The sequence below is a fragment of the Paramisgurnus dabryanus genome, chromosome 13, assembly GCF_030506205.2.
Source record: "Paramisgurnus dabryanus chromosome 13, PD_genome_1.1, whole genome shotgun sequence".
NCBI lineage: Eukaryota > Metazoa > Chordata > Actinopteri > Cypriniformes > Cobitidae > Paramisgurnus > Paramisgurnus dabryanus.
Window position 1 is genome coordinate 20,093,651 of NC_133349.1, and position 13,603 is coordinate 20,107,253.

At 38.6% G+C, this 13,603-nt stretch overlaps 1 protein-coding gene across 2 annotated transcripts in view; it reads left to right on the top strand.

Moving 5' to 3' along the window:
- The first annotated feature begins 4,732 nt into the window (after positions 1-4,732).
- Positions 4,733-13,603, top strand: part of LOC135727798 (nectin-2) — a 91,636-nt gene continuing 82,765 nt past the window's right edge. Inside the window, exon 1 of one of the 2 annotated variants that reach the window (XM_065245824.2) lies at positions 4,733-5,188. In XM_065245824.2, coding sequence (XP_065101896.2) covers positions 5,140-5,188 — 49 coding nt within the window. In that variant the 5' untranslated portion in view covers positions 4,733-5,139. The remainder of the gene's footprint in view (positions 5,189-13,603) is intronic. The other variant, XM_065245823.2, reaches the window with a different exon arrangement.

Consider the following 13,603-nt stretch of genomic DNA (forward strand, 5'->3'; position numbering starts at 1 on the left):
TGTTTTAACCCAACTGCTGGGTTGTTTCAACATAGATGATTAACAATAAACAACCCATTATTTGGGTCATTTTAACCCAGAAATGTGTTCTGTCCTATAGTTACCCAGCCCTGGGTTCAATATTTTTTAGAGTGAAAACAATTGCCTTTCAAGTACCTAAGTTGACCAGATTTTAAAAATGCAAAGCAGGGACATTTCCTAGTTCAGTGGTTCTCAACTCAGAACATTTTAGATGTCTCCATATATAAAACACCTGATTCAGTTCATCAGCTTGTAAGTGTGTTAATAAAGGAAAACACTGCGTCCCAAACCGCCTACTTTTATACTATATAGTAGGCAAAGAGTTCGAGAAGAAGTGCTTTTCGCCTACTATATAGTATGGAATTATGCGGTTTGGGACGTAACGAAAGTTTCAAACAATCTGGAAGGAGCCTAATGAGTGGAATCAGGTGTTTCATATAAGAAGATATCTAAAACATTCTGGGAGGGGGGGGGCGAGGACTGGAGTAGAGAACCACTGTTCTAGTTCAATGATCAAAATATCCTAAACATTTTATTTGTTATTCTCTATAAATTAAAAAACCGGGACAAAGCATTTTTGAATGTTTTAGTCTTTTTTATTGTTGTGGGTTTTTGGAGGACAGAACACAAAAAATGGAGACGTCGGGTCACGTTCCTTATATTGAACTTTCTACTATAGGAAGTGTGTGTGTGTGTGTGTGTGTGTGTGTGTGTGTGTGTGTGTGTGTGTGTGTGTGTGTGTGTGTGTGTGAAGGAGGGAGAGTAGATAAGTAAAATGAATTAAGAAATGTAATCAGAAATAGTCTTTAGCTTCTGGCTAAATGTCTTTACATTCCTGTAAATGTCTTTAATTAAAGCTAACAGACTTATCAGCACCTCCAAGTCCCATTACCAGCTCAGCTCTTAATTACCTTCCTGCAAAAGAATGAGAAAGAGTCTATAAGAAGGGAGATAAAAGTGAATGAAGAAAAGTGAAATGGAGAAAGGGTTGACAGGATAAGTGAGCAGGGAAAGAGAAACATCACAGAGAACAAACTAGGGCAAAGCAACTGATGAAAGTCATAGTACCGCACGTGACATCCTGCCTGCGTGCAAAATCAGATAGTGAGAATGCATGAAGAGATAGATGCTTTAGTTATAATTTAATGGGGTGGCAGAAGTGACACTGAATGGGATTACTGAGATAGAGTCAAGCACTTCTGGCCATTAGTACAGGCCTAGCTGGACTTTCAGCAATCATAACCGATCTCACTCAGACAGTATTGTTCAATGTAAATGCATTTTGTATCCGGAAATGCAACTTACCATATCTTCCAGGAAAAAACAATGTTCATTTGGAGATGCAGTTGTAAGGGAAATGTACTGTGCTGATGTTGTCTACTTTATTACAAGTGTCTTTACTGGGGCAGAGGGGTCCATTAAAGTGTTTAAGTGTTTCACATGACTTCTAGCTGTAGTTTATGATAGCACCAGCAGGTGGAGCCCTGGAGCTGCTTGCGGTCATATGAATGTTTACTCAAAACTTATAACTTCCCTAAAATACATTTGAGAGGCTTTTTGGCATCTCAGTGAAGCTCATTATGCTAAATGAATTTATTTCCGAGCCTAAATTGGAAAAAAAAACCTGCATATAGCAGAGTGCATTTTCACTGAAACACCACAGTTACTGAGCTGTTAAATAGTTTCAGTGTAATTTAAGCCTTTTCACAATATCTACTTCAGGCAAAATATATAGCTTAACACACACACACACACACACAAAAAAAATATTATATATATATATTATAGGCTCACGTGCTTTACACTGCAAAAGTATTTGATTTTTTTATTAGGTACTTAATAATGAGATTATTTATTGTTTTACTTTGAGCATGATGATGCAGTAGTTAGTACACACATAATTTCTAATCTGGGGACTCAATAATTTATTACAGACTCCAGGTCCATCAAAAATACAACACTACAAACAAATACAACAGTATCAAATAAAAACACATAAAAATATGGAAATTATAATTTAAATATTAAAAAGGAAATTAAAACAATGCTTCCGCATACAGGGGTGTATTCCAGAAAGCTGGTTATGTGGCTTACCCGGGTAAGTTTAGGAGTAAGTAAGCGGATAACCTCTGCTTTCGGTTCCAAAAACGGAGGTAACTTTCGGGTTATGTAAGTAACCATAGCAACTGACTCTCTGAAGATAACCTGCTCCGGAGCAGGTTATGTTGCAAGGTAAGTTCATTTTAGTTAATAAAACGAGGCTCCGGAGGAAGTCTGCGCATGCGTGTACTTATGACGAGCGTACAGCGGGCGTGGAAGCATATATTTTGCATAATTTTACAATGTTAAAGCATTTATTTTATTTTATTGCATTTACAGTCGCGAATATTTATTGCTGTCTTAAAAAAATGTGTGTTATGAATTTTTTTTAAAGAAACTATTTTTTAATAACATGGATTGATATTTGTGATTGGACTAATTACTATAAATGTAATTATTAATTAAATTTTATTAAAAATGTATTCATATTTGTGTTCAGACTAAATACTATACATTTAATTATGTTCATTATTAATATATCTCCAAATATCAGTGGATGTATGAAACACAATTCCATCAGTTAATTAATGTTAACAATAAAGTACATTTCCATATCAATTTTGTCAATTCATAAATAACCTCATCTTTCGCTTACTAGATAATTTGAGATTAATCTAAAGTTATAATAAATGTGTGTGCAAATACATTGTCATTAATGAATCTTAACCTATGTTACTTAAGTGACAATGTGACAATGTTACAGTAAATGGGTATAACAAATAGAAACACATGATGCCTATCATAATAATAATTACTGAGGGACAGAAGTTACCCCTGGCTGCAGTCTCTGATAGGCATGTGCATCTGACCTGGCCCACAGAATGACACCCATGAAGCAAAGGCATGATTTAACACTGATCAGAATGACACAGGTGAAGCACAGACTTCATTAGATGAAACACCATTGAATCACAGACATGGCATAGTGGTCAGAGATTTTCTATTATCAGTTAGAATCATGTACACAATGAAATGAAATTATAAATATATATTTCATAGTATAATATTTATTTCTTAAACATGCAGATCCTTAGCCCTCTCTCTACATTTGATCTATAGTTGGTGTTTTTCTAAATCACCTTTATTTCTTTAAAATGGGCCTTTTGTAGCTGCTCTCCAGAGCTATCATTTTTGAGCAAAGGGAAATTGAGATATTTGCATATATTAGATGATAAAGGACATATTAGAACATGTTACTATTGACACTAATGTAACATTTATATTCTCCACTTCTGTCACAGCAGATCCTAATGGTCCAATGCAAATGAAGTGTAATGAAAAGCATTACAGTGTAGTGTAATGAAAAGCATTACACAACATTATTGAAAATCTGTAAGGAGTGTAAGGAAGCTTTACAAATAAAAGAGGGTGCATAAATCTATCAGCTATCAGTAAATGTTAAAAAAGATGGTGACACAGTGTCATACAAGGAAAGTCCTAAAACTAAACAGGGTCACCAAAAGGAGCAGAAGTAAAATAAGTACAATATAGTGAATATTATCATAATGCATTTTATGCCTACACAATACAATCATATCTACAAAAAAACCCTTTAAATAAGCCTTATGACAGATTTGCACTTTATGTGCCACAACCCTTGTGAAATTAACCATGGTTTTATTGGTGTGTAGTTGTAGTAACCATGTTTTTTTTTTTGGTGCGTTGATTACTATCAGCAGAACCATGGTTTTACTACACTAACCATGGTTTAAGTATGTTTTTTGAAAACCATGGTTATTTTGTGGTTACCATGGTTTTACTGTAACCATGTTTTTTACTGTAGTTAAACCATTGTTACTTTTCACAAGGGAAAAGATATTCATAATTCATATGTTTACAATCATATATAAAATCTATGATTATTTTTACTATATTAATTATTTTAGATTGTTTTAGATTATTTTAAATAATATTGTGTGTATTTTCGTTGAGACACATACAATATTGGACTTAAATGGGGTAAAATAGGTTCGTATTAATTATTTAATTAATTAATTTTATCTGTTTTGTAATCACGCACTTCTAAGTCGATTATAAAACGTTGATTTTGCCAGAAAGTGTTGGTTTATAATGTTATTTCTCATTTAAAAACTTTTAAGTTCTCTGACGTTTCCATGGTGACTCGTGAAATCTGCGATCCATTGACAATGCCTTTATGTTGTTACCGTGAGCGCGCTTTAACTCTGGGTTACTTTCAGCGAGTTGATTGAACTAACTCTTAAACTGTGTTTTGGAACCGACATACCCCGAGTAAGCAAGTTTGGGGTTGATCAACCCAAAGTTCGGGGTTAATCTGATGGTAAGTTAACCCTGCTTTCTGGAATACACCCCAGGACTGATACAGCGGACCCTCAGAAAACATTGGGTCAGACAGCACCTTAATAATGATAGTGACGTATCCACCCTACAAGTAAATTTATATATCAAGTTCCCCATTAGAGCTGGAAAGGATTGTACTAATTAATTTAAAACTGTTAAAGTAGTGGTCAAAACCCTACTGGACGATGGAAAGTACCCGAGCAACTTGTGAATTTAGGTGTTTTAAACCAGCGTGATGTCAATATGACATCACGCGATTCTGTCCAATCAGCGCACTGCTTTCTCCGATAGAGTTTCAACAGAGTACAATCCCAGAGCGGCGACAGGTTTGAGACTCAACCGTCTGCGGAGCCTCCAACTCATTTACAGGATATTTATTCACTTGTAGGACGTTTCCTACTTGTCATCCGGACCCTCGGGGCAGTTTCGAAGGACTTTATACGATTTAAAGGGAATTTTGAACCGAGATTGTATGTTAGTTTGAGAGGCACGCGCTGAATAGAGAAAGGCGCATCTTATTTATAAGTTTCAGTGCTTAACTTACCGATCGAAGGAAACCAGAATAAACGCTTGACAGTTTTGATCTACGGTGATTATCAGTGGACTGTTTTGTCAGATTTTTGTGGCCTTTAGCTGATTTAATTCATCAAGCGGACAACAGACGCATTAATCAAAGTGGACCGTCCACCCTTTCCCCTGATGAACATGTCAAGAATGTTAGGCGCACTCTTTCTCCTTATTCTTCAAGGTAAGATCATATATTAGTTAACCAGTTATAGCTGTGACAAACTGTTAGAGTTAATGAATCACCCGGTTTTCTTTCGGTTTCAATCTATTATATTTAACCAATGAGCTGGCGCAACTCGGTATCATGTCAGAAATTTCCTACTGTGTATTTCTTCCCAATAGTGTGTGCGCTCCTCTCACACGCTTCTTCAATGACTGTATTTGTCCTCTATTTGTCCTTTAAACAGATTGGTGTTAGCTGTTAACTTACGTATAATAACTTTAAATGTTCATATGTTTTATAGACATATAGATTGCATAAGTTTGGTTTCGGTCAGCGCCATTTTCTCTCTAGGTGTGGCATTGGCATGTTTTTCCTGGTAGGTGTTTGCAGGTGTGTTTGTTTGCGAAACTAGATGCACTATCATTGCGTCCTTCAATGCCCTCTCCCTTCTACCACATTTTTCTCTCGGTCCTCCTCACGTCCCTTGGCGTCTCTCCCCCCCCCCCCCCCACTCTTTCAAATCACATCCAATTATTTCCAGCTGAAATGACACGAATAAATGAACGTAAATCGATCTCGCGCGACAAAAGCAACAGGGTGTTGCCGACGTTAATTTTGTGGTGTAAGTTTCCGCTTGGTGTATCGTTTCAGGGTTTCATTTGAACGTGTATAAATCACTCTCACATTTTATTTGTTGAGTTTATTTAATTAATCAATATGGACAAAAGTGCATTATTCGTATCTCGGGACTGCACACATCGGTTAATTAGGGTTACGTCACTGCTTTTTCTGTCGTCATAATTTACCTTTCGTCTCATGCAGTATACCGTTCGGCTAGTCTTTTATGACAGGTTGTCTAGTACAGTTGTGTCTCCGTTTGCAGCTTTACTCTTCGGTTTATCGTTTAATAATTCAGTGGCTGTGTCACGGTTCGCAGGTGCACTACACCTGACTGCGAGCGCGAGCGGAACTGGTGTTGAGTGTCAAGAGAAAAAAGTGGTGTGTTAATGTCCAACCGAGCGCCTGTAATATTGTTACTTAGATCTTTATTAATTTCTTTATGAACCCACAATCCTTGTAGCCAAACGATTATCCATTTGTTACGTAAAAATTAGTACGACGTACTTCAGAAGTTAGTGACGTCACACGACGCAGCTCTTAATCTTAATCGCTTGCATCATAATTTATAAACGACATTCACTCCTTTAACTTATTCATAGGCTGGGCCATCTTCTGCCTGGGCCCATTTCACAGTACATCAGCAGCACTTCAGAAGGAAAAACTGGAATATCGAAACAAAGGATTTGTTTTATTTATGAACCGAGCAGTGGAAGAATGGGTCATGATTGTTTAGTTTAACGCAACAGTATAAACAGTCCTTGTGTTTTCTCTTTTACCTTCTACCTCGCATCCGTTTACTTGGGTGTCCTGGGAGCTTTTGCCTTTATTCGCAGCAGCTGTGGAATATTTTAAGGGTCAAAGCATTGTTTTGTGCCCCTGGAGAGACTTCCCTTACTGTTTTCCTAATAAAAACACTTAAACACATTGAAGTTTGGGTTTATTTTATTAACGCCAGGATTGTTTTTTAAATGAAAAGATTCACAGACAGGAAGCAGGTTTAAATGTTTTTATCTTTTTATAAAACTCAATCCAGTTTCTCTTTTGTTGGCAGCACCATGCAGAAACCAGGAGCAGAAAACAGCTAGTGATTGTGTTATAATACCCTCCTAGTGAACACGGGTCAAAAAATGCTCGAACCCGTTGCCATAGAGATGCTGTATTTTTATTAAAATCCAGGGTTAGGGGGGCCGACTGTAGCGGCGTCTCTGACTGAATGCATCAAGTGTGTGTTTGTGTTGGAGTGAGGGAGGAGGAGGGGTGGTTCAAAATGTTAGGCTGCTCCGATGATCGAGAGGTGGGGGCTAGACTGACCTTATTCTTAACTGTGTGAGCCCAGCAGTTACAAACACAAATTAACAAACACACACGGCGATTGCGACAGTCCTAGCTCGCTTGCATGCAGAGCTGGGTTAAATAAATGGTGAGTAAATGGGTGGGAGAGTTTCATCATGCAAGATTGTCCACACGGTTTACGTCTTAAGTGCGCACACATTCTAGGGAGGATGCATTCTTCGATCTTCTCCTGGTTTCCTTCCTCTCTTTCGACGTCCTCTGGCGTCTCTGGTTGTCCTTATCCATTTGCTTTTGTTTGAGAGATGATTGTCATTGGTGTATTCAAATCCCCCCCACCTCACCGTGACCTCAAGGCCACTCTGTTTATTAGCATCAGAGTAAGAATGTGGGAGGGGTGTAGCGAAACACTTGAGAAACAGAAAGGCTGTGGAAAGACCTGGTTTAGAGGATAGTTCACCCAAAATGAAATTTCTGTTAGTTTTAAACTCTGTGGGGTGCTTTCCCGGACAGGGATTATCTTAAGGCAGGACTAGACTTTAGTTTATTTAGGAAATATAACTAGTTATAACAAACATGCCTTACTAAAACATTACTTGTGTGCATTTTGAGGCAAAACAAAGGGCATTCATGTATTTTAAGATATGTCAGTGCATGTTGTTTTCAGTTTGGACAGCTCTTACTGTACATTTATTTTAGTCTAAAACTAGTCTAATCCCTGTCTGGGAAACTGCCCCTGTATGCGTACCATGAAATGTTTATAGGCTCTGTTGGTTTCTTATGTATTTCGATAAGTTGGTTGAACCATTTCTTTACAAAATTGTACAGTAAGACAATGTACCATGTATCTGTTACTTATTTGTATATGTAAAGATTTCCTCCTAAACCACGTTGGTTAAATGTTGTTCAAAGGCTGTAATTGTGGATCTGTCATTCAAGTTGGGTGTAAGATAAGGCTAGATGAACGCAGAGGGATTTGTGGACGGAGGGGGGGTGGTGCTCCACAATCTATCCTTATTGTGACTTCCTGCTCATTTTAATTTATTTAATATGGTTACCTATATTATTGCCTGTATTATGCCTATACACATTCAACTAATAATCATAGTAAGCCTGATAATCATAAATTAACTCTGTTATCTCTTACATAATCTCAGGCAAATTATTTCCGTGTGCAAATGAAAAACGGCGCCGTGTAATTCAGTGACATAGGTGGCATTTCCTTGATTGATGTTTCAGTATACAAGGTTTTAAACATTTGCAAATTACACGAGCTAGTAACTATGTGGTTGTCGCTGTTATTATCATAGAAAAAGACGACACAGAAACGAACTGTGAAGATGTTGCTTTGGCTGCTCTGAAGTCTGTTTTCTCTGAACTAATGTTTTGGTAGTAGGGTTGTTGCAGTGACAGAATTTTCCCACTGGTTAATCAGCGCTTGACAAACCCGGTGATACCGGTTTCACTGGGTGGGAGGGGCTTATAAATGCACAGAAGTGCACATTTTACTTTCACTTTTGAATTAGATGCAACTGTTGTTTAAATCCAGCGCTTGTGTACGCTGCGTTAAATCGCGTATGAATTTGCGTGCAAATGCGAGTGCAACAGCTGGTTTAAGTGCTTGAATCAATGTGCGCAGGTACTTCTGACAGAAAACCCGCCAGTCCCAAGCAGAGCAACCGGCTATTCCTCCATAAAGCGCTGCTTGAATGATAGGTTTATTATTATTCTTATGTATCTTATAACATAAACGAGTAAGCACGCGGCTTCTGCCATCGTCTGCTCACCGCAGTCTGACAGGAATAAATGAAATTTATCATTTATTCGCTGCTCTGTGATGACGCGCGTTCAGCTCCGCTGAATTCAGCAGACACATTCAGTTGTAAGTGTTTGCTCTCTCTAATGAAACTAAATTATTTAATTACAAGAAAATATCAAAACGACGGTGAAAGACGGTGTCGCGGTGGGCAAGTGATCTAACCGGTGAGAGGCTGAAGCACCGGTAATCACCGTTTCACAGACTATCGCAACAAGCCTATTTGGTAGGAATGAAAATTAACTTTGTATGTTTCTCTGGAATCAGCCAGCAAAAAAACGTCTAGGCTATATTTCGGATTGGTTGCTGGCGTTTTGCCGCTGCTTGCCACTGAACCGCATCATATCTCATTACCATAAAGTTGAGCTTCTTTCAACTTTCTGATTGGTGCTCTGGTCACTCAAAACTCCCAAAACGTGACGCCAATGGATTTTACGCTCCTTGCAGCTGAGTGAAGCCAGCTTACATTGTAAATGAATGACTTTCGTTAACTTTTGAAGCTCAAGTCTGCGGCGGTGTGAACTAGGGCTGTCAAAATTGCTCAAAAATGACGTTCGAATATTCTCCCTAAAAAACCCACGAATATTCGAACTATTCGAATATCTGGTTGCCCATTTTTTCAACGACGTTAACAACGTTTAACGACGCATTACTTCAATAACAGGACAAATTAATATAAAGAGACATAACTACTTCTATAGGTAGTCTATTTAAGTTTAAACATATTTGACAACGTATATTACATACACAAAACAAGTAAATTAAGAGACATCAAAATGATATGGTACCTCGGTTACATTGCTTGACAAAACTCCCTGATGCCTGCTCCATCCACGACACTGATCGGTCTCATGTCCTTACAAATGAACGAAATTAATTTCTCCGTTATGACCTCTTGTTGTGTTGCAGACAAATAGCTTGTGGCGGGCGATGCAAAGTAAGTGTTAAGACGTGACTGTTTAGCTGGAGTTCCACAATTGTGGTCTTGTACACACTGCAAACTTTCAGGAGTGACAACCGCATTTAAATGTGAAAATATGATGATTGACACGTAGATAACCATAGCAACGGTCTGCCGTCTCACATGCTTATCACTCACAGCTTTGATGAAAATAATTTAACAGCATTATGTTTTGCAATAAACCTCCGTCGTGTCATTGTGTATTGTACGCATTTGTGAGGCTGCGCGCGCTCTTGCAGTGTTGCCAGGTCCTCGTCTTTTTTGTACTCACATACCATTTTAGCGCTTAACCGTTTATGGCTTTTGGCTCATGAAGCGATCAAGTTTTTGGTGTTGTTAAAATGTGACGGTGCCTGTCCCAATATTTTGATCTTTGAGGTAAAGCGTTTGGATTTATTTTGGTTTATTATTGGATTTTTCTTGTTCGCTGTTTTTTAGTGCAAGATCTGGCAACACTAGCCAGCAAACGCTTGTGCCTCTGTCATTCTTTGTACCGCGCATACAGAAGACTTTTCCCCCTTGTAATAATTTATTTCTTCAGAAGAGAGACCTGTCATGTCCATGATGCACGTTTAAACACTTTATTAACTAGTTGTTCATTTCGGTTATGTAGGCTACACACTATGCAAAGTTTCTGTAAACGCGGTTGTCACTGCAGTTTGCGGGAGTTAATGCGGTTGTAGAATGCGATTGTCAGTCCCGTAAATTACTTTCAATTTCTGCCATCTTCCATGCAAGACACGTCAACTTTTAACAGTGACAGACAGTGTGACTACTGTGATCTGTTCTTGAACCAGGCGCATTAGTGCGCCCAATTACAAAGCAGACAGCCACGCCTCTACTACCGCGGGCTTTAAATAAAAGAAAATAATTTATTCGAATATTAATTTTCATATTCGAAATTCGTTTTTTTTTACTATTCGAATATATATTCGAATTTAGAATATTCGTTGACAGCCCTAGTGTGAACATACAGTAAGAAAACAAATTCTTTCTGAGGGGCCATGCCAACTTTGCCCCCCCCAGTGGCGTCGGGCTTGACAGAGTGTCAAAGCTTTTAACACTTGTGGTGGGTTTGACACGCTGCTCTGGGAATGCACTTTGCTCAAATCAGTTATTGCCCTTATAATTAACATTAACCTGCACTAATATAGACACTGGAGAGTTTTCTGCCATCTTCCGTATAATATTCATGGCCAAATATACGCCAACGGGGTCAGGTATGCAATCTGAAAAGACAAACAGTTAAAGAGTGACAGGTGAAATATGGAAAGCAACTCGGTTTATGTTCAGGGCCTTTTTAAGAATCACTTTCACTCCTCGTATTCTTTTGAAAATTCACAAAAAATGAATCTCGCCTGGTCCTCCAAGCACTTAGATGACAAGGCTCTTTAAAGCATCTCTCTGTTTCTGGTTGCCTCGTTCTATTCTTGTCACTTTCTCTCTCGAGCCTCACTGCTTCAGCAGATGTCAGATCTCAGAATGCTTTTATGGTTTTAGGGATTCATGGGGTTGACATGTCCACTTAATTGGTCCTCATATTTTAGTCTTTTGCCTGGTGATGGAAAGACAACCAGCGAAGTGCCTCCAACAAGCTGGTGTGAAGTGAAACAAAAGTGCCACGGAAGGAAGAGAAAATGGGCTTCTCCTGCAGCTGTGGTTTACAGTCTACTTCAAAAGTGCCATGTGATATTGTGGTGAAATTGCTTCCATTTTACAACTGAATTTGAGATTCTTATGTCGTTCCTGCATGTATCACAACCCATGCCGGCAGAGTTTGTCCTCTATTTTGTTGCATGCTGGTAGATCAGTGACCCTCCAGGGGCCAGTAGCCAGTTGGTCCGAATAAAGGTATGCGGTTGCCAGATTGATGTGGGAATGCTGAGGGTTGCCAGATTCTTAGAGTAGGTCATGCATACTCAGGGAAGATGACTAAACATCCTTCCCTCTTCTGAAAAGAAGCCAAAAGACATAAAGAGGAATAGGACATGATGAGCTGTCAGCCCCTCCAGACAAAATGTCATCCAGTTCGTTTTATGATTAACATTGCTACCCTGATGGTTTTTGGGATAAATTAATTGGCACTATATAATAACTCAGCCTCATCATGGCCTTGACAGAAAGAGCATCTAATAAATTGGTTTCTTGAAGATTTTTGTCTTCATTTTACAGCAAGTAAGGATGTAAAAAAGTCTAAAAAATATTCGATTTTAAAGAGGAAAGAAGAAGCTATTTTTAAAAGGTTCACAGGGTGAAAGGAGTTTTCATTCCCAAAGATTTTAAAAGCTCACTCGTGCTGTCTCATGAATTTAGCATGCCGGTGGTTTCAGGGACTCGGCTGCTCGCTGTGAGCCGTGACATTGCCGCAGCCTCACACACTGGGCACAGCGGAGTGAAGATAGACGGTGATGGGTAAAAGGACCAGCGTGGCTGGAGATGTGGTACCTTCAAATAACAGCATAAGCTTGACTTGAATACCACTGCAGAGAGTTGGATTTTATTATGACTAATGCTTTTGAGTCTCTGTCCAACTGTACCACGCTTTTATAATCAATGAACACACACACCCTGTTATGTTTTTCCGATTGACCGCAATATAGAGAGATGTATTTTATTATATCATTATGCTACATGTTGTACTCTGAGGATATGTCTATGATGCGTGGACATTTTCTGTGTTTAATGAGACTCATGCTCAGTGACCTTCATTGCAAATCAGGTAGTCAGCACCTTTAAAAAGAAAGGTGATCTTCCTCTTATTAGCCTTGGTTTCTCTTTCTCTCTCTCTCCTTTTATGAAGTGACTGCAATAATATTTAGAAGATTGTCTTCCCTCCCTTTTCCCTGTCCTTAGTGTGTCCATCTGCAGTCGGCTAGTCAGAGGCAGACATGGAAGCTAGGCTTTACTTTATTGATCCTGTATCGATCAGCAAGGCCAGCGATGCCCTTGTGAGTCGACACAGCTTATTGAAGACATTACGCCCCCGCTTATATTGGACTTGCATTTCTGTAAAATATAATCCTCGGTTTCCAGAGGACGTCTGAGTTAATGACTTATCTTCTCCTTTATTTACTTTTGTCTCACACCTATATGTCCACTGCTCAGGAGGCACTTGCACTGAGAGTCCATGGTCAATTTGTAAACTACGGTGAAAATTGAAATCTAGTTAGGGGTGCAACGGTTCAAATTACTTGCGGTTCGGTGTGTGTCACGAATCACGATTTTAGTTGTGTATGTTTACAGGACAGAAAGGCTACTGTCAAATTCAAAGAAAAAAAGAGAATTTTTTATTGGGTTACAAACACTTAACTCTTTGGTCACAACAGGCTTCTTTACAAAAATAAACTGTCTCTGCAAAAATTTACATTTTCACTTAAGAGTACTTGCATTATTATACATGTACCAACATACTGTACAGTGCATTTCAAAATTAACATAAAATCGCTTACAACACTGAGGTACTTTTGGTATTATATGCCACAAAAAAAAACAATTTGCACATGCATGCCGAACCGTGGGAAGATAACAGGATGGTTTGATTCTTTACCGAGAACCGTTACACCCCTAGAATCTAGTAGTTTAAAACGATTCCAATACTCGTGTCCAGTGGAATCGATGCTCCGAGACGAACTGCGCATTTTTTTGTAAAGCCCAATTTATAGTCATGCGTAAGCTTCACTAGAATCTAGTAATGTGCGCAACCAAGTATTTCCTAACAGTGGGTAATGTGTATATTGACTTATTT